Below are 22674 nucleotides of genomic sequence, written 5' to 3' on the forward strand. Positions count from 1 at the left end.
AAGGGTCTACGTGAAAACTTAATCTTAGGGGCAACAGGACGTGACCTGGTATCAGCCACGTGCTTCCCGGAGAACCCCTGAAAAGAAGAATTAGCGGAAGATGTAGAAAAAGACGGACTAAGGAGAGGAATCTTAGCCTGGGACCCACCTGCCTCACCTACCTCGCTACCTAGCTCTGGCTCGTCGAGAGCCATGGGTTCGATGTCGAGGTTGATAGCTGCGACGTCCTCCACGATTGATTCCCCCATCACTTCGTGGTCCTCAGACAGGAGCAGAGCTTCATTGATGTTGGCGATGATAGGGTCCGCCACGTCCTTGGGGACCGCAGCCGAGGTCTTGGGGTTGGGGTATATCAAGGTACACATTTCCTCAGACAAGACGTATGGTTTCTTGGCCTTGACATTGCGAGCAAACCCACCAACCCAGACCTTAAGGGTCGCCAAGGCAGAGGTCTTAGAAGATTGAGAGCTCTGAAAGAAAATAAACCGTTACTAATAACAAGGAGACTTCGTTGAAGGAAGTGTAAAAAACATGAAGGCCGAGATTAAAAGTTTAAATTCGGTCAGAGATTACAATGGAAATAACAAAGAAAATCCAGAGATTAAATCCGAAGTAAATCTAGATAGTAACGATAGGGACACCTACCGAATCCGAGATAAGCGTGGAGACCAGCCCGTAGCAGACCATGCAGTTGTCTGGATGCCAGACGATCAGGTCGTCCACCTGGACAGCGCAGTGAGCATGCGACCTGCAAACATCGTGGCCGCACGCTTGCTGGAGTACGGCCGCACAGGCTGTCATCTGACAGCGGACCACCTGTATTAATAAAGATACATAAGTATCCCAAGGGGAACCCGGGTGCTCCGGGTACTAAAATTAAACCGGTATAAAAGCGGGATAAAGACTAAGAATAACATTCCGAACCGGTATAATAATCGGGGTGGAAAAAACTTAGCATAGGCAATAATGAAAAATTAAAACAAATCCGTATTTAGTTATGATCATTCAATAAGAGTATTGTCAAGAATGTGGGGAGATATACTATCCCGTCGGTACCGGGGAAGTATAGAATAAATTATAATAATACTGAGATTTTTATACCGTTGGCTCCGGGGAGACAACTGAGGTGGACCCGGGGGTCACAACCAGCCTACCGGGGTAGGCGAGTCGAAAAGGGAGGGAGGGGAGAGCCAAAGACTCCCCGCCAGCCACAAGGACCTTAACGAACAGAGACAATAATGTAATAATAAAACTCAATAAATAAAAACTCTAACGTGATTCCCCGCTAATGAAAAAGGACTACTATCGTAGAGGCCCCGTAGGGTACGGTACGTAACGGAGGGAATCACGCTGAATAACCCAATACACAGCCGAGATCTCTCCAGCCGACCGATGGCCAATCAGAGCGGCGGAGGAGAAATGGCTAACACAAGGCAAGACAATGAGCGTACTAGACTAAAACCTCGACAGTTGTTCTCGGCTCCGACTAGGGCAAGGAGTCAGTAGGTATCCCGGGAGAGGGATGGGAGGTGGGGGGAGGAAGGCTGGGGAACGAGAGGACTCGACCCGTAAAGCAAAACAGCTGACTCTAAAGTCTCTGAAAGACGTGAGGTATCCCTGGAGGGGGATGAGGGTATGGGGTGCCATACACCGATAGGGGGAGAGGGAGGAGGCAGCGAGAACTAGCCAATAGGGGAGCTCGAGGCGATCACGTGGGACCGAGGGAGGACAGGAGTACTAACCTGACCGATGAAACCATGAAATAACAAAACGGAATGATCATATACGGATAATAAAATGTAAAATACAGTGAACCCTCGTTTATTGCGGTAGATAGGTTCCAAACCCGGCCGCGATAGCTGAAAATCCGCGAAGTAGGGACACCATATTTACGTATTTATTTAACATGTATATTCAGACTTTTAAAACCTTCCCTTTACGTAGTACTGTTAACAAACTACCCTTTAATGTACAGAACACTTAATGCATGTACTACAGTACCTTAACTAAAACAGGCACAAATATTAAAGGCGATTTTATATCATGCGTTTCCTAAACACGCCAAAAGGCACAATAAAAAATGACAACCAATGTTTTGTTTACGTTTATCTCTGATCATAACGAAGAAACAGACGCATTTACACATCTGTGTATAGGTTAGTTTTTGCATCGACAGCAATCTTACCAAGTATTGACTTTGTTATTACCAATGTTCTACTTAATTTTTCTTAGAACTTCCAAATAAATTAAATGAATGCTGTTTTTATAATGTTTTTCTTTATGACGCCGCCTGAAACGGAAACCTTCCATTTGTTTACGCTCCATCTTCGATCATAATAAACAAACGAACGCATTAAATACACATGCTCAAAGTGATAACTAATGATATAACAAACATTTAGTAAACATTATGTTATTAGAAATATTTTACTTATCGTATCCATATAAATTCCTAAATTCGTAGCAAAGCTGGAAACCTTTTTTTCCCTTATGCGTTTAATCCACAATAGCAAACTGCCGCTAATGACAGAATGATAATTTACATTAGTTTTAAACTGTTACGAAAGATAATTGTTCTTTCCATATCCAAAATACTTTTCCTAACTTCAGTTATAAGTCAACTTGTACCCACCTCACCATATGCAAAAAAGGTAAAAGAAGAAGAAAGTACTAGGCCATATTTAAAGTCATCGAAAAATTAAGTTACCGCTATTACGTTCGATGTGACAGAGAGAGAGAGAGAGAGAGAGAGAGAGAGAGAGAGAGAGAGAGAGAGGGTTTTAAATGTACTAAATAATAAATATGATAGGTTATAACACATTGGTGCTTATGTAATATTATTATTATTATTATTATTATTATTAAATGCTCAGCTACAACCCTAGTTGGAAAAGCAGGATGCTATAAGCCCAGGGGCCCCAACAGGGAAAATAGCTCAGTGAGGAAAGGAAGCAAGGAAAAATAAAATATTTTAAGAATAGTAACAACATTTAAATAAATATTTCCTATATAAACAATAAAAACTTCAACAAAACAAGAGAAAGAGAAACTAGATACAACAGTGTGCCTGAGTGTACCCTCAAGCAAGAGAACTCTAACCCAAGACAGTGGAAGGCCATGGTACAGAGGCTATAGCACTACCCAAGACTAGAGAACAATGGTTTGATTTTTGAGTGTCCTTCTCCTAGAAGAGCTGCTTACCATAGCTAAAGAGTCTCTTCTACCCTTACCAAGAGGAAAGTAGCCACTGAACAATTACATTGCCGTAGTTAACCCCTGGGGTGAAGAAGAATTGTTTAGTAATCTCAGTGTTGTCAGGTGTATGAGGACAGAGGAATATCTGTAAAGAATAGGCCAGACTATTCGGTGTCTGTGTAGGCAAAGGGAAAGAACCGTAACCAGAGAGAAGGATCCAATATGGTACTGTCTGGCCAGTCAAAGGACCCCCTAACTCTCTAGCGGTAGTATCTCAACGGGCGGCTGGTGCCCTGGCCAACCTACTACCTATAAAAATAGATGGTTTGAATAAGTTAAGAAATGGTGTAAACAATTCTTTGTTAATGTATTCGTACCGCGCATATTCTTGAGAGCGGAAGCTAGACATCAGCTGATGTGATCACAGCCAAAAGTAAAACAAAAAGAAGTAAAAAATACTCGATTTTTAAAACACACCCGAAATTTAAAAACATAAGTACATGTTTTATTATAGCGCAATTGACTATTTAAAGAGTAAAAGTTTTCTGGAATAGAATGGTGTTTCCTAAAAAATAGTAGTTTGCTGACAAAATCGGATACCGTATTTTAAGCTATGATTGAAATGGATGTACTGTATACATGGTATAATTTTTTTTGTTTTGTATTTAATTGACACTTTAAGAAAACTGATTTTGGTTTCTTCATCTATTTGTAATTATTGTATAACACGAGAGAGAGAGAGAGAGAGAGAGAGAGAGAGAGAGAGAGAGAGAGAGAGAGAGAGAGAGAGAGAGATCAGCTGTTGTAATCGAATGCCGTGTTTTTGTTTCCTGTACCTCCTGAAGCGAGGAATTGATCGCCACAACTAACAATATTCATGTTAATTTCATTCTTAAACTCAAGTTGCCATATGTGAACTAAGGTTTCATTTCTTACGGGGAGAGAGAGAGAGAGAGAAAGAGAGAGAGAGAGAGAGAGAGAGAGAGAGAGAGAGAGAGAGAGAGAGAGAGAGAGAGAGAGAGAGAGAGAGAGAATTTTTTTAAATGTAATAAACAAAAAAATATGATAGGTTATAAAACATTGGTGCTTATGTAATATCAACTGTATAGATGGTTTGAATAAGTTAAGAAATGGTATAAACAATACTTCGTATGCGCATATTCTTGAGAATGAGACCGGCAGCTAGACGTCAGCTGATCTGATCACAGCCAAAAGTAAAACAAAAAGAAGTCAACAATACTCGATTTTTAAAACGCACCCGAAATTTAAAAACAAAAGTACACGCTTTCTTAATGTGCAATTAACTATTTAAAGAGTAGCAATTTTCTAGAATAAAATGATGTTTCCCCCAAAAATAGTAGTTTGCTGATGAAATCAGATGCCGTATTTAATGAAAAAAGTCCGCGAAGTCATGAATCCGCGATGGTCGAACCGCGAAGTAGCGAGGGCTCACTGTAATGTAAAATAATGTAACATATCGAACTAGGTTATAAGGCATGGGCAAGCTAAAATAAAATATTAAGAGAGGGACGCAGGGGAATGGCAGGGAAAAAGAAAAACAAGCCGAGCCCTCTAGCGCGGGTAGGTGCCGAGCTGGACAGGGGGGCCAACATAACTTCTAAATCGGGTAGATGGCGATTGGTAGGAAAACAAAACTAAAATAAAAACTGCCAAGCGAGAGTCCCACTCGAACTAAAGCGTTAAACTTAACTAGGTGGTAATATGTAATAAAAACTAGATAAAAAAACACCATAATACGGTATCAAAAAACCATCCAGGAACGCGCCTCGAAGGCAAGCAAGCAAGTCAACCTAAAGTTCAAAAGCTATGATACGTAGCATAATATTATAATAGCAAAGTGTTAATCGGTAAGAACTCCAGTGTAACAGGTTCAAAACAAAAGACAATTAGTATAGAAGACTAATTGTAAGGCGTTAAGAACAAGCGAAGGAGGTAGCAAGCCAACATGGCTGCCCCGGAGCGGGGCCAACGAATGGGGAAAAAACAAAAACTCTAATAAGAGTGAAAATAAGGGCAATGCTACCTCCAAAAGCTCAAAACTCATAGATCTAGTACTTAACTTAGATGGGGAGACTTGGGCATCCAACATCTTGCACTAGAGCGGAGAAAAAACACCGAAAAAACACAGCCAAAATTCACAACAGCGGAAAGCGATGATGCTATGAAAAGGAGTGACGTCATTGGTGTGGGTCGAGATGGTGGTAGTAGCTTTCAGTGGTGGGTGTTGAACGGCACCTCGCTGTAACGGGGATATTGAGGAGGAGATATCTAAATGGCGCGAGACCTCTGGTTGTGATTTATCACGCCCCAGTATTATACCGACACCTTATAGGTGAGCGAGCTGGGTTCAACTCTGGCATATTCCTATGCAACTTTTTTCTCTGGTAATTCATAGCAGTTATATACCTTAGAAATGATGCAAAAGGAGCATTTCACGGAGCGGCATAGGTGGAGCCCAGAAATCTATTTTTGGGTGAGGTAGCCATGTCGTCCTAATGGACCCACCCTCTTTTGGACAAAAGGATAATGAATCCCTCCCTATGGTACTGTATCTGCAACACCTACAAAGCTACAAAGAATGGCTCGGTGGCGCCTCGCGGTGGCGATTTGGCACACTATTTACAGTACAGTAGGAGTGTCGCCTCTTTAACGACTCTCCTTATTCTGGCCTCTCTTTCCCCTCGAAGTGAAAGCGCTATTGGGGTTGTAGATAGCCATGAGACGTGTCAAGAATACGTCCTCTGATATTACGCGATATTCCTTTTAAAATTTTAAGGGATATTCGGTCCAGGCGTTAGAATTCTGGATACCTTTGGTAAATTCTCTGGGATATATCACTGTAGTCAAATATACCTAGGAAGCTACCTTTGAAGGAACTTCCATCAGGACGACATGGGTACCTCACCCAAAAATAGATTTTTCGTTTTGCTCAAAATCCGTTTTTGCAGCCCCTATGCCATCTAGCAGTGGAGATGCTAAGATGGTCAGAGGACAACTTGGTATCCCTATCAGCCCGCTTCATTCCAGGCAAACGGAATGTGCTTGCGGACAATCTGAGCAGAGCGACTCAGATAGTGGGCTCCAAGTGGTCTTTGAATCATCTAGTAGCCAACAAAGTCCTGACTTTGGAATGTCCCTGAACTTCAGGCTCCCTTATAGTGCTCCCCAGTCCCAGACCCCCAGGCTCTCTGGCAAGATGCATTCCAACAACGGTGGAACAACATTGATGTCTATGCCTTTCCCCTATTCTGACTGATGAGAAGGGTTCTCAACAAGACCAGAGCATCCAAGAACCTCTCAATGAACCTCATAGCTCCACTATGGCATCATATAGAATAGTTTCTGGACCTTCTGCACCTCCTAACGGAGATGCCGAGAGAACTCCCTCCGCGACATGATCTACTCAAACACCCACATGTAAACATCTTTCACAAAGCCATAGCTTCGCTGCAACTTCACATCTGGAGACTATCCAGCACCTAATCTCTCAGAGAGGCTTTTTGCATCAAGTTGCGAAGAGGATGTCTGGATACCTGCGAAGATCTTCGACTTCAGTTTGCCAGGGTAAGTGGGCTGTCTTCTGTGGTCTGTGTCGTGGAAGGGCTATCTCTCCCTTCAGTGCCACTACTCCAACAAAAGAGGAGTTCTATGTTTACCTTCGAGAGGAAAAGCTTCTCTTGGTCTCGGCAGTGAAAGGCTACCGCTCAACCTTAAGTCTTGACTTTAGACTGAAGAGAGTTAGTATCTCCTCTTCATTGGAGTTATCTTTCCTCATACAGAGTGACAAGATTACCTGCCTGTAGTCAGAAGTTGGACTTTCTCCATAGAATGTCGTTTGAGTACTACGAGCCCTGAAAGGGGCTCCCTATGAACCATTATGCCAGGCAATAGATCACCACCTCACCTTGAGGATAATGTTCCTACTTGCTTGGGCTACGGCCAAAAGGGAAGGTGAACTACGTGGTCTTTTCTATGACATAGCTCATTCAAGGGGATGGGGGAAGGTAATACTCAGCTTCGTCCCTGAGTTTTTAGCCATGACTCAAAATCCGGGAGTACATATCCTAGATTCAGGCCCTACTGGATTGTAAGTCTTCATTCTGTAACTGACAATCCAGATCAACTGTTACTTTGCCTAGTGAGGAGTTTGAGGTATTACCTCGAAAGAACCGCAACAGCTTGCCCCAAAGTGTCAGTACTCTTCGTTAGCACAGGGAAGGTCAAGAGGAGGATCACAAAGAATATGATCGTTGCTTGGATTTGTACTGAATTCTGATCCTCCTCCTACTCGACGACCCAGAGCCCACGACATTAGGGTCATTGGTACGTCCCTAGCATTAAAAAAGAACTACTCTGTTATGCAGGTACTACAACCAGGCGTGTGGAAGTGTCAAACGACCTTCACCGCCTACTACCTGCAAGACATGAATCACAGGAACATGAAGACATCCTCCAATGGTCCTGTGGTGGCTGCACAACAAGTGTTTTAAATACCTCAGGCTCCTTGGTGGACAATTAGCAGATGGTTCAAAGCAAAGGTTACCCGGGATTAGTCTGAGATGAATGTTAGGAATGACTGGCTCTTTCTTTCCTTCATCTTCTCCAATCTAGGGGAACAGCACCTACATTCCTCTGCAAGCTGGCCTCACCTATCTCCAGGTAAATCCATTTCCCTTGTGTAACCTAGTATACAAATAATACTTTTTTCGTCCCCATACCTCCTGACGAGGTGGGATTGGGTAACCTCTATGGTTGATTCTAAAGAAAACTATGTTTCTGAGAGCTCTCACCTAGACCAGTCACATGGCTAGTATCACAAGCACACAAATTGCTCAGGCTACTGACTGTGCGTTGTACAGGTAAAACCCCCTGAGTCAAAAGCCTAGCAGGTTAGTTCGGACTCCCACCCTCCTTAGGGGTGAGTCATTCTCTGTAAATAACGGAAGGGTTTGTATTAAGTGTCGGAACAGATAACAAATTTGTAAGTAATTTGTATTTTTCCTGACGATACAAACCTCTAGCTATTTATACAAATAGGCCCGCCATCACCTGTTCCCCAATAAGTTCTGACTACAATCCAAAAGTGATGAGACAACACTAGTATGTGAGTGAGTGGGGTAGTGGGCTATCCCCCTTAACCCCCTGCTAAGTAGCGGGCGCGAAGTTATACCTCACTTTAAAGTCGTATGGCTAGTCTTGTAGCTTCACCGAAAGTATAATCCATATTTTTGGGCTCAAGCCATGTCGTCCTGATGGAAGTTCCTATAAGTAGCTTCCTAAGGGATATACAGTATGTACTACAGTGATATTCCCAGAGAATTTTACCTTTAGGTATCCAGAATTCTAACTCCTAGCGCGAATATCCTTAAATTTCTCTCAAGGATATCGCATAATATCAGAGGACGTATTCTTGACACGCCACATAGCAATCTGCACCCCTAATAGCGTTAACGCTTCGAGGGGGATGTGGCAGAATAGAAGGGGAGCCGTATCAAGGTTACCCTAGTTCTCATACTATTGAGTATCACAACAGCGCCATATCCAATATGGCGAACATTCCTTATTTTGTAGCGATTTTGCTCAGTGGTCCCTATTGATCTGACATTTTCGATCGATTTTCAAGGATATTTATTATGCATTCTCCAGCTTCTTTCGCTTCTGAGAAGTTGAGTATTGAATCTTTACAATTTGTGTTTTTAGTTCCTGTCTCACAGTGAAATTAGAGTAATTTATTGTGATTAGGAGCTAGGCCTGTTACCGGAGGCGCCATGGGCGCTGTCGTTCGTTGGGTGTGTTATTTAGTTAGTAGAACAACATTCCCGGTTTTCAAAATAGCATTAATAATTTATTTATGAAGCTATTTAGGCATTTTTATATTTGTAAAGATATTTATATGCATAAAATTTTCCTTTTCCTGCGTCGATCGTATATGTCAGAGTTTCGGTGATTTAGGTAACCGAGATCTCGCCTTGTCTAGGTAACCTAACCTAGGCAACATATACTTTCAACATTCCCCGGTTACCCTCGTGTATTGGTTATCAAATCATTGGAGATAGATATCTCCTGGAATTATTATATAACCGATACTCGTCTCTATTAGAGATTAAGGGTAATCCCTCTTCCCTCTGAGTGTAGCCTTTGGCTACAACCCTAATGGGTCGGCCTTGAATTTTTAATTCAGGCATGACTAACCTAGGGTTTTTCTATCTCGTCCCTTAGCTGCAGATGGCTAGTTTTGGGATTCGGTCAGGAACTCAGAGTATTTAGTCTTGTGTCGGCAGCCGGCCGGCAGGGGGAATAGTCATTCCCCTGCCGGCTAGGCTGCCGGCATAGGAGGCTAGTCCTCCCTAGGCTACACCTGAAGTGGTTGAAGGATGCCACCATCTTCTCCCTGTGGCCTAGTAGACTAGTCCTATGCTCACTGACCCTAGGCTGAAGTGTAGTATCTTCTTAGGCCTAGGATGGCGGGGCACTGGAACTCTGTTTCTCCCTTGTTGAGAGGAGGTGGCACTGCCGCCATCCCCTTAACTCTATTGGCACACCCTAGGCTGGAGAATAGATGATTCTCCTTCTGTCTGGGATGGTGCTGATACTGAAACAGTTTCTTTTAGGTGTTTAGGTCTGGCAAAATACCAGCCCCTACCACACCTCGTATAGGACCCTTTTTCCTCCCACTCTGTTCTTTTATGAGACCGGTATCTTGCAACCTTACCAATGCCAGTGCCAGCCAGACTCCCTCCCCACTGCCGTTGTCCAGCTGCCGGCGGCTATGACAGCTTCATGCAGCCATGACAACTGCCGGCGGTCAAGTTGGTTGCCGGCGACTATGTGTCTTTTTTCTGTCGGCGACTATGACGGCTGCCGGCGGCGATGCATACTGCTGGTAGCCATGCCAATTGCCGGCAGCCATGATGGCTGTCGGCGGCTGCCGGCTGCCGGCATCCATGATGGCTGGGAATGGGAAGTCCCTTCTGTCTCCAAGGTTCTTCAGTTCTCCCTTGAACTGCTAGCCACAAGTTCTATTGCCGGAGTACCGCCGGCCAGACCGGCACAGATAGGTGCTGACTCGGCCGGCAGCATGCCGACTGTACTAGTACTGCCGGAGGCTAGACTGCCGGCAGTGTGTCGGCGGGACCTTGCCAGCAATAGTACTGTGGCTGGATGGAAGCCTGAATGTTACATTCTCCCCTTCCATTTGAACCTTATTTCTGGAGAAAGGCAGTAAAATTTAACTTTACAGCCTTAATTACTGTAAAGTACATACACAGTAATAGGTAGCCTTCACTCCATGCTATCTCTCTCTCTTTTAGCTATCATGCTGGATGTGCCGGCAAGAACTAGCTATGCCGGCGACATGCCGGCTGATCTACAGTATATGTTTATACAGGTAGTCAGTATATTTGCAGTATAGGATATACTGCACATAGAAAACTACTGTACAGTATATATTATACTAGTAGTTATTTCCAATGTATCTTGGGTATCCCTACCCAGGTATTTGCTGAGCCCAATCCTATATTGAAAGAATATAACTTCTTCAATATTCTGATTAAAAATCAGTTTTTTAGATTACCTTACAATATTAAATATTTAAAGGGCTGAAGTGTTACACTCCTAACCCTTAAAGGGTAGAACCCTTTTCTTGAGTCTCCCTGATCAGGAAACTCTATGATTTAATTTTGTAAGGGAGGTCACAGCAAATAGGTTGGGTGGGATACACAAATATATGTCTTTTATTTTTCTTAGTCCAGTTGGCGTCATGCCAGCTGGACTGTGCCATCACTTGCTTGCCACAAAGGTAGCACGATGGCTGAACTACTTACATATAATTATACAGTAGCCAGTAATTTGCAACATAGCATATGCTGTAAATAGAAAACTGTAGTATGATTATACAGTAGTTATTTCTAACATATCTTGGGTACCCTTGGAGAGCTTCTGCTGGTACCGCTCCTATATTGAAAGAATAGTATTTCTTCAATATTCTGATTGAGGAATCAGTCATCCTTACCCCACAGTGTTAGAAACAACAAGGGACAGTGATTTAATCACTTTTCTACCCCTAGGGGTTAGAACCCTTTTAGTTGGAGTTACCTCGGTAGAGGAATCTCCCTATAGCTAACACTGAGGGGAGGTAACAGCAGTTGCTTACATGGGATACACAAGTATGTGTCTCCTACTATCCCTTTATAGCTTACTGTCCTAAGCTACTTTGTTAAAAAATGACTTTTACATATTGATTGTCAGTGACATAATCAATTATATACTCATTTTGTTCTTCTTTCTTTACCGGAGGAACACCAGATGACTTGTGCTGCAGTCTTCTGCAAGATAAAGAGTAAGGGTTTTTATGGTCATAATACTTGCAGGTTTCATGCCCCCTGCAATATTATTTCCGAATCACTACATTATTGGAACCCGCAGGTTTATAATGTATGTCGGACCTTAATGTCTGAAGGTATCGAGAATCCCAAGTCTACAGAGACTAGGGATACAGCTTGGGACAAATTATGCAACTGGGTGAGAGGTTTCCAGAAAATCTCTCCGGGACCTTACCTACCTAATGATAGAATGCGTAAGCTTCTATTTCCAAAGGCAAGTAAGGAAATAGTGGTGCCCCAGGCACCAATTACATCTCCCGAGGGCCAGATAGCCTTTGGGAAGGAGGGCAGGAAGTGCACAGGGGAAAAAAGGAAAAATGTTGTGTCGGAATTGTTTCCGCCTATGCCGGCTCTAGAGCCATTGATGTCGACATCCTTATCTTCTACCCCTCTATTAGAGGGAACGGACCAATTATGGGCCCAAGTGATTAATCTATTAGAGAGCTTTCGCAAACAACACAAAAAGCAGGAAGTAAAATGCAAGATAGAGCCTAGTAAAGCTCCACTTGTTGCTTCCCAAGGGTCATACAAACGACCCATGGATCCAAAACCAATCCCTGGAGGTTTGCGGAGCTGATGCCGATTTTAAATGGCAAACTCTACATCTCGGAGAAGATGGGTGCGGTTCCTTTGGACAAAATCCATTTTTGGCCAAGCTTTGACGCTTTTCCTAATTGTTTTGTTCGACTGAAGGATGAATCAAAGTCAAGGAAAGGAACGGAATCGAAGGAAGTCATGATTCTCGACCATGATAATGCACAGGCTATCCCGTCAAGTATCCTGGAAAAGGCGGGTTACTCGGTGTTGAAGGTATCTACACTGGGTAACAGGCACCCTTCCTTTCTTGCTCCTGCTTCAATTTCATTCCCCTTTATGGAGAAAGCATTTAAATCGGTTGCCTAGGCAGTGGAGGCAGGTAGGCCATGCCCTGCACTCGAGGAGTGCAAGCCTCTGTCACCAGCCTTTCCCAGACAGGAGAAGGACTGGAGGGAAGTCCATTTAACTTTTTCAGTAAGAAGATTTGATGCGGATGTCGCCAGTAGACAGTTTAACGAAGTTCTCCCTAAACTATCAGAGTTTCTCTTGTATAATGAACAAGAGACAAAGGAGAGACTTGCAGCCTCCCTATCTCTACAAAACTACTTAGAGCTTTGTTCATCCCATCAAAGTACCCCAGACATGCTCATGGTCTTAGCCAAAATGCATATGGCTACCTTAGTGAAAGACCTTTATGCCTTTATGAAGGCTAGGAGAGCATATAGGGAGTTTGTGTTCGTGGCCGCAACACTGAAACATGAGACAAGGAAGCTGATATCTTCCAACATCTGGGGTAAAGACCTCTTCCCAGATAAGGTAGTTAGGGAAGTAATTAAGAATGCCACCATGGAGAACGTAGGTCTTCTCCAAAAGTGGGGCATCCTTTCAAAGAGAAAGTCTTCCATGATTGTGGATCCCCAACCTAAAAGGAAGACGGGAAAGTCCGGAAATATACTTCGGGCTGTTCAACAACATCCCATGGCTGCAACGGCTGCGATGCCACAGGCAGGTGGTCAAAAATTTAATCCTACTGATCATTTGAAGCATAGAGATGCTTCTGGTAGGAGGGAGGTTCCTTCAGGATTGTTGGACCTTCGATCCTTGGGTCCAAGGCCTAATCAAGAAGGGACTACGATGGGAAGTAGAATTGTCAAAACCATCATTTCCTTAACTCCACCTACAATCCAAAACCCTCCTGGAGGAGTATACCTAAGGGCTCTAGAGCATTTAGGTGGTAAGGAAACAATAGTCCATCGTATTCCAGGGAAGGCTGTTTGGTGTTCACGAGAAGGACTCAAGAAATCTCAGATTCATTCTGGACTTGTAGCCACTCAACAAGTTCAAATAAAACAGCTAGTTCAGAATGTTAATCCTTTTGAACATTTGGACCCTGTGTCAAAAAGGGGTGTTTGTAGTCTTGTCAGACCTGAAAAATGTCCCTTGGCAACTTCCAACTAATCACCCCATCCCCTCCTATCTAGGATTCAAGTCACAGAAGGTAACGTATATCCTAGGAAAGATATGCGTCGGACTAAACACAGTCCTAAATTTCTTCATAGGATTGGCAGACTTAGTCATGCAATAACCAAGTCTAGAAAGGGTTCAGGCAACAATGTAACTGGACGAGAAGTTGGGGCGGGCAGCACCCGAAGTAGCTGGTCTATGAACATCCAAGGAGATGAACCGGTTCCTGGAACATCGCGGATGCAAGACAAGCCTCAAGAAGTCTCAATTCCCTCCAGCTCAAAGGTTTCAATGGCTGTAAAATCATTGAAGTCTGTAGTCACACCAACTCTCCTTTTCCAGAGGAATATAGAAGGAGATTGTAAGGTTGGTCAAGAGACACGGGTAATCAGTCAGATTTCCAAGACATTAACAAGAAGTCCTGAGCTTTCTCCAGTTCGCAATAGTGACAAACCCAGTGCTAAGAGCACAGCTGAAAGATGCGTCAAGAGTCTGGAGAAGATACGCATCAAACGCTTGAAGAGATCTAAAAAGACCAATGTAGGTCCTTCTTTAATCGCTTCTCTAACAAAGGTTAAAGTAGGAAAGTCCCTAGACCATGTTGGTCCTGTCATGAACGGGGAAGCTCACTCCACGCAGATCAGACTTCCTTCGACTGATCTGGGACACCGAAGCGATAATGAGACGTCGCAATCGACAATGCTAGAAACTGTCTCATACGGTGTAGGTGACGTTAACCATCCCTTACCTAAAGGGATGGCACCTGTTAGCAGTTCATTTACAACCGATCCACAATGTGACAGTCGATGCTCTATTTCGTCTCAAGCCGATAGAGTTAGAACGGTCTACGGACACAGACCTATTCCCTCCCAGATGGGATCAAGTCCCAGAACTGCAAATCGACCTCTTCATCACGAGCGTCTTCAAGAAACTACCTTGAGATGTAGCCCCATACGAGGACCCTCTAGTGGAATTAACAGACATCATGTCTCTGATATAGAAGGGATGGACTCAGATATCCTGATTCATCCCATCCAATCGCCTGCTGAAGGTCCTCAACATGCTGAGATCCTTCCAAGGGGGAGTAGCTCTATTGGCTCCCAAGTAGCCTAAGAGCAATCTGTCCTCTTTAGTGAAGGAACTGAAGCTGAGGCTGGCCCTAGTTCTGAACCCAGGACTATATCAGAGGGTTCAGAAGCTGATTGCCTTTGATTTATCACGGAAAACCCGAACCCTTTCATTTCATGATTTCCTTGCCCTAGCAGTAAGGAAAAGATTTGGGATCTCAGAAGGCAATATAGAATTCTTAAAGAATTTAAAACTAAGTCAACGAGAAGACAATATGAGTCTTCTTGGAAAAAGTGGGTTGCTTTTGTTAAAGCCAAAGGACTGAAAGAAATTTCGATGAACTTCTGTCTGTCCTTCTTTGTCCACCTTCATAATCAAGGCCTGGCGGCCAACACGATAACTACGTGCAAATCAGCCTTGACTAGACCTCTTCTATATGCCTTTCAAGTAGATCCATCGAATGAAATCTTTAATCAAATTCCGAAGGCATGTGCAAGGCTTAGGCCTGCACCACCACCAAAGCCCATTTCATGGTCTTTGGATAAGGTCCTACGTTATGCCTCATCTATGAACAATGAAGATTATTCCCTTAAGGATCTAACTCAAAAAGTTATGTTTCTGCTTGCTATAGCCTCAGGGGCTAGAGTTAGTGAAATAGTGGCCCTATCTAGAGACGAGGGCCACATTCAGTTCACAGAAGCGGGAGAACTGAGCCTCTTTCCTGATCCAACCTTTCTCGCTAAGAACAAGCTACCCACTAAGAGGTGGGGTCCCTGGAGAATCTGCCTTCTGAAGGAAGATGTCTCTCTATGTCCTATAGAGTGTCTAAAGGTCTATCTTCGTAGAACTTCCGACTTCAGGGGAGGACAGCTCTTTAAAGGAGAAACCTCTGGATCAAACTTATCCCCAAAACAACTGATGGTGAAGCTTACTTAATTTATTCGTAGAGCAGATCCTGACAGTACTCCCGCAGGTCATGATTCAAGAAAAATTGCTTCATCACTGAACTTCTTTCAGTATAGGGACTTTGAGTGTCTTCATTCATTCACCGGATGGAAATCATCCAGAGTGTTTTATAAACACTATGCGAAACAGGTCCATGAATTAAAGCACTATGTAGTGGCAGTAGGTAGCATATTAAAACTTGCCCACTAATTACTGTCATAGACAGTTAGTTAATCGGGACCTCGAATGTCCTCGCTCATATTCTGGATGGGAATCATCCAGAGTGTTCTACAAACACTATGCTAGGCAGGTCCATGGACTGAAGCATTATGTGGTGGCGGCGGATAGAATTTTTAAACCTGCCGTCTAAGTCTGCGATGAACAGCTAATTGACTGGGACTGTCAATTAAAGGGAGAAGGGGTCATCACTTTTGGTGTGACCTCCTTTTTATGAGTGTTACCATGGTGACACTATCTCTGTTCAAGATCCCAGGTGTGGAATTATACAGAAAACACTAGTGCCGTGTGTACGTAGTACAGAGTGTTGATAAAATGTAACCGGTACAGAACTTTCGAAGAGATGTTATTATAAAAATTTTCTTCAATTCGAGAGTGGCACTCATCCTTTCTTTCCCTTTCATGAAAGAAATATAATTTCTGTATACGTTACGAGTATAATTCCGTTATCATGACACATTCGTTTTACTGGTTAATTCATTTAGTCATTTATTAGGAATAAATGTCTATTAGAATGTATTGCGTCCTAATTCGCCCGGCAATTGCATGTGTAAAATGCCAGAGTTCTTTGACTTACTAAAGTAAGTATTCTTCATATAGTTGTATGCTCGCAAACAATAGATATAAGAGACACTGATATTGATTCGGCAATATATATAAACTATGAGACTGTTTGTATATTCAGTGTATACTTATGTTTGTTCATACCATATATGCTAACCTTGAGGCCCCTTTTCTACTGTCTAGAATGACTCTTCCCTGTAGGGGGCAGGAAGCACTAACATTGCTTATGATTAGTGATGATGACGGATAACGGTAACGTCATTTGTCTCAATTGGTCCACATGACCATAGAAATGTTGTCCCAAGGTTAAGGCAGTGATGAAAATCCGCAGATACATTAATGCTCTGGTACGCTTCCATCAGGACGACATGGCTTGAGCCCAAAAAACGGATTTTGAGCGAAGCAAAAAATCTATTTTTGGGTGAGATGGCCATGTCGTCCTGATGGACCTACCCTTCTTTTCTAAACAGAAAAGACCTTCACAGTATCCCTCCCGAAGTACTGTATCTGTAGCACCATGCTCAATGCTACAAGGAATGTTCGCCAAATTGGATATGGCGCTGTTGTGATACTCAATAGTATGAGAACTAGGGTAACCTTGATACGGCTCCCCTTCTATTCTGCCACATCCCCCTCGAAGTGTTAATGCTATTAGGGGTGCAGATTGCTATGTGACGTGTCAAGAATACGTCCTCTGATGTTATGCGATATCCTTGAGAGAAATTTAAGGATATTCGCGCCAGGAGTTAGAATTCTGGATACCTAAAGGTAAAATTCTCTGGGAATATCACTGTAGTACATATATCCCTTAGGAAGCTACTTATAGGAACTTCCATCAGGACGACATGGCCATCTCACCCAAAAATAGATTTTTCGCTTCGCTCAAAATCCGTTAAATAGTTACAGGTTTTTAACCTTAGGAAAAATACAAATTACTTCCAAATTTGTTATATTTATCAATTTTAGTAATGGTTGCACTACTGCTTAATACAGGTCCCAGGGATCATGGTTATGAGGCCTGCATTGAAGCTTTTAATATGTCACTGAAAAGGTTGCAGCTGGAGTATCTTGACATGTATCTCATTCACTGGCCTGGAGTTCAAAAGCTTAAAGTAAGTGTGACCTATGAACAGCTTTTTTAAATCATCTAGTTACCTCCTGGTCTTCTTTATAAATGGAAGTACTCTATGCTAAGAAAAAAATGGTTGCACTTATTGTCTATGTATAAAAGTAATTTGTAGCACAGCTGTAATAGATCAGAATATTTTGTATACCTATTTGTTTATTCAAAATGGTTGTATAACATGCATTAATAGATGAATAGTAATTAACTCTGCCAGTGAAATTTGAATAGAGTATCTGCCTATCTTTATGCAATATTAAAATAAATTGGGATTACATTAGAAGATTTTGATGGTAGCAGTTAAAACATTTACTAGATGACCCCTCCAAATGATTAATGTCTGGTGGGCATCAATGAAGATCTTGTGATACCACCATGAAAAAATCATTTTATATGGTCCACCTTTCTCATCTGTGGGTTCTTCAATATGTGGCTAATCAAATAGGTACCATTACTAACAATTATTAGCTGAAATTTGCTTCTCTACATGCCAACTGCTAGAAATTTTTTTGTAATTTTGCAAAGAAAAATTCATCTGGTTACCATCCATTATTCCACAGCCGAAGAACTCCTCTCCCTCACCACGAGTGTTGTTTCTTGGTTTAGAGAGGGAAAATTATCCTTTAAATATACAAATGATAAAATGGTGGGTAGAGTTGGCCATATCTGATATTATCAGTTTAAAGAACTTTCTATCATAAAAGTACAGTATGTGACTTCTTATTAGCAGGTCAGAAAGTTATGAAAATTCAGAAATTCTATATAGATTGTAACTCTTATTTCTTACACTAATACAGTAATACTGTACCTCGACATACAAGTATAATTTATTTCTGGACCGAGCTCGCATGTTAATTTGCTTGTACAGTATCTCAACTCAATTTAACCATATAAAATTTTAAAAAAATAGAATTATTTGTTCCTGCCTTCCAAAAGCGCCCAAATCAATGAAAATAACAATGAGAAAAGCATGTTTGTTCTGACACTAAATACAAACACTTTTGCTCTTTTTTAGGGAATGTATTTTCGGCAAAGCTGGAAGACTAACCCTAAGACTTTTAGTGAGGTGTAACTACCCCAGCTACCCTGCTCACACACACACTTCGGTGTTGTCTCGTCCCTTTTGCTTTTGGCTTGGGTTAGAGTGGATGTTCGTCTCTATGCCTCCCACACTGACTGCCATAATGACAAATTCTTTTTTTGCTTTCTCTTTCCAGGTGTGAGTGTTACTTTTTCTGGTCGTCATGTGGACGTGTGCAGGACCTGAAATTCACAAATTCAGCACCTTAATGATCTGGGTCATGACCAACCCCCATTCGTTGTGTCTGGCCTGCAGAGGACGATCTTGTACTAAGGTGACACCTGTTAAGAGTGTCAGAAGTGGTCTTCCTCCTAGTGGGAGAGATTTGGACTGCGGCGCAAGAAGAAGTCGATAAGGGATTCTTCTCCGTCTGGATCATCCTCAAAGTCGAAGAAACCTTTGACTTTTTCTACAATCCCTCAATCTCTTCCTGAAGATCCTTCTTCTTCGGTCCCCGCTGGGGTTCGATCGAGTAGGAGTATTGACCTATTAACTCCTGGACAACCCTTAGGTTCAAAGGACGCTGCCACTTCCCCTAGCGAAGCGGCGCCACCCTTCCTCGCAAGGGAGTCTTTCTCAATTGACGATTTATTGCAGATTTGGCCTTCCTTTGGTGTCACTTGTTGTTCATGCAACGGAAGGTCTTGTCGAGTTCCTGCTGTTGGGAGTAAAGAGGAAGCGCACACTGCCCTCCTAGGATGTGGGAGTGGATCTTCCTCTAAAGGGCTCCGTAGGCTTAGTGCCGGAGGAGTTGCCTGCTTCCATGTCTAACGCTGTGTTGTAAATTCTTAGTTCTCCACCTTCATCTTCCGCAGCTCCTGCTGCCAGTGACAGCACTTCCCCTTGTTCTGAATACTCTCAGCCTTTGGAGGGGAGGCCAAAGTCTGTGGCGTGTTCTTGTTCCTCTGGGGGGGGTCACCCTTCCCTTTCGCAGGTTAGGTTCTCCCCAGAGTGGTCTCCTAAACGTGGTACTTTGAGACGGCGGTCGGCTTCACTCCCACCTTTCTCCAGTCCCTCAGATCATGGCTTGCCTGCAAAGGTTACTCACCCTTTGCGGGTTCGATGCACACCATCCTCGCCCCATCCTGTTCCTGAGTCCAGGAGTGCTCACTGTTTCCAAATGGGAATCCAAACCATCGTGCCTTCCTCGTTAGAATGCAGACCACGCCTCACCACCCAGCGCTCTACACCCTCGCCCTAGTGCGCAGACAGGAGGATCGCTCAAGACGACCCTTGCGACCCAGGGGGATCACGTTCCAGATCCAAGAGCGTGTCAGCGTGTGAACCAGCCGTAGCTCGCCACCACGCATCAGCTAGCGAGCAGTCTCTTGCTCGCTAGTGGATTCCAGCACACTCCAAGGCAACGCGTGAACCAGCTACTTGGCATCACCTACCACAACGAGACCAACCCCCTGCTTGTGAGAGCGCGCTAACACGTGACTCCTCGCCAGCCCATCGCTACGCATCTCGTGACTCCTCGTGTTCCAGGCATCTTGAGCGCGATCTTCAGTCCATGTGTGACAACGCTCCCTCGTCCAGACCTTCGGTAGTAGCTCGCTAGGGTCCAGTAGCGCGCAACGAAGCAGCTGCTCACCAACACCTGTCAGTGTTCAGTCATCCAGCGGAGCGGGATCACTAGGTACCATGCGCCAGCCCAGCAGTAAGTGATCAACTAGTAGAAAGCAGTCGCCCAGCCCCGCGCCTTTCCACAGCCTCCCTGAAGAGTAAAGCGTGTGATCCAGTGGAGCGTTCACCAAGACCTTCACGTTCTCGGACTCGCTTTTTACAAGCCAGAGCAAGAGGCTATGCCAGTCCCGTTTTGGCCAGGTAAGAGACCTCTCTCTCCTTTTCAGGTGCCGAAAACCTCAGACTCCCAGGAGGCATTCACCGGCACATAGCCTTACCAGCGGGATGCTTTACTGTACTCAACTCCATTCTTCTAGAACAACTTTCCATTGTTCAATTCTTTGGTGAAAGCAATGAGCTCTACGGTATCCAGCACTGCGCCCGATGGTAAGCAGCTGTCAGCAGCATCTACCAGTACTCCTCAGATCTCGTTGGAGAAAATGATCTCTTCAAGGACTTCCTCTCTCCTGTACGACCCGAGAAGTAGGTATGCTGTTCCAGAGACATCCAAGGAACGTCAGACTTTGGATGATCGTCTCGCCGATCAAGTCCAAGATGCATGGCTCCACGAGTGCTGCAGATGCAACTCAGCAGGACTTCTCCCAGCTGGAGACGACTTCGGTTATGACTACGAAGAAGAGGAGGAGGCAGAAGAACCCAGCTCCACCTGGGAGACATCCTTCACCCCCATACAAGCCGGGGTTAAGAATCCCCTAGGGAGATCTCGTTTGACATCTAAATATCGCCTCTCTCCCATCAAGGTCGTTTCCCTAGTACAGCACGCTACATCCCCGGTATCGGACCAGCCCCACCAGTTCCTCCCCCATAGGATGTTCCCAATTCCAGCAGGCGCAGGGAGGATGCAAGACCGTGCATGCTATCAGATTTCTGTCCTCCAAGTGAGAACAAGGACACGAAGACTATTCCGAAGAACAGCTCTGATAGGTCTTCCCTTCAGAACCAGAAGTCTCACGGGGCTTCATCTTCAATGACAGCAGTGGCAGCAAGAGAGGCTTCCACAAAGTCTAGAGTATCTCGAGGTATGATGACAACTACGACCCACCCTGGTCTCCTATGGGTGAGAGCTTGTGGGTGGATGACGACCAAGACTCGGGAAACAAGGACTAGCTTCCCAGGGCAGCAAGTTCTAGATACACTGAAGCAGAGTAGAAGGAGTCTGACCACACCTTTTGGCAGGTGCTAGCCTGCATGAGGGCCATCAACAACCTGAACGACCTCTCCGTAGCCACATAAGAAGGTAAGGACACAGTACTGGACCATCTCTACGGCACTCAGAGACCTCCCAAGGCCAGCGCAGCTTTGCCCTGGGGGGTTCAAAGAGGCCAGGACGAAGACCCTTGTGCAGATTACTGGCCCTTTGAGCTCTTTTCACGCCGGCGCCAGCTCCTCCTCGAAGCTTCTCCCGCCTCCTTTTATCCAACTGAGGAGGTACTACAGGGTGTTCAACGAAAAACTCGCTGCCCTACCACTAGACCCAGCCATTGAAGCCCTGACAACAAGGGTTTTTTGCAACAGAACTTCAAGTCTCCCAGTCACCTTCTCAGCCGCAGACATCCTGAACATGGAGAAAGTCGGGAAGTTTGTCATTCAGGCAACTTCGTAGCTGGATCTATGGTTTGGGTCAGTAGGTCATCTAATAAGAACTGAGGATTGGTCCCAGTAGAGCATAAAGAAGTCGATAGCAATGTTCCTTTTATCAGGGACCAAAACTGTAAAGTTTCTCACCCACCAGGTGATCAACCTGTGGGTGAACCTGATTCTTAGGCGATGGGACTCAGTAATCAAGAAGTTCCAACACAAGGTTCCAAAGTGGGAGGTGACCAGATTTCAGAATTCGACATTTGAGGGCACCTCCCTCCTAAGTGCAGACGACGTCAATAGCGTGGCTGATCATTTGCAAAAGTCTATCCAAGACTCTCTCCTTGAAAGGACCATGACGTCCAGGTCCTACAGACCAGCTCCTCTTCCGAGGAAGCTGCAAACATCCAGGCCACAGACCAGCAACAAGAATGTAGGCTCTTCCCAGAGTTTGTTTAGGAAGTCCTTTCTGACCCGGGAACAGAAGGGCAGCAAATTCAACCAAGGAGGCAAAGGAGGTAGAGGTGGTGTTTGAGGCCGCTCCCATAAAGTAGGGTACAGGTAATGCTCCCACTTATCCACCAGGGGGGATTCCTGCAACGCTGGTGGCAGAGGTAAGTGCAGTACGGGGCCAATACCTGGACAGTCTCTGTGGTGCATTTAGGGTATCACGTCCCATTCACGAAATCTCTCCGTCCGTTGAGTCCAGTTCCATCGAGCTCCTACACGAAGGGATCCGTGAAGGAGCTCCCCCTTTTGGGCCAAAGTCTAGACCATATTGGAGAAGGGCACTCTCCAGGAGGTCTCGACAGCTCCTAGGCTTCTTCAATTGA

The 22674-nt window shown here is 44.3% G+C and overlaps 1 protein-coding gene across 2 annotated transcripts in view; it reads left to right on the forward strand.

Moving 5' to 3' along the window:
• Positions 1-22674, forward strand: part of LOC137616384 (glyoxal reductase-like) — a 418857-nt gene that overhangs the window by 290494 nt on the left and 105689 nt on the right. For both annotated transcript variants that reach the window (XM_068346082.1, XM_068346081.1), the window contains one exon: positions 17406-17524. In XM_068346082.1, coding sequence (XP_068202183.1) covers positions 17406-17524 — 119 coding nt within the window. The remainder of the gene's footprint in view (positions 1-17405; positions 17525-22674) is intronic.

The sequence above is a fragment of the Palaemon carinicauda genome, chromosome 22 (assembly GCF_036898095.1).
Source record: "Palaemon carinicauda isolate YSFRI2023 chromosome 22, ASM3689809v2, whole genome shotgun sequence".
Lineage (NCBI taxonomy): Eukaryota > Metazoa > Arthropoda > Malacostraca > Decapoda > Palaemonidae > Palaemon > Palaemon carinicauda.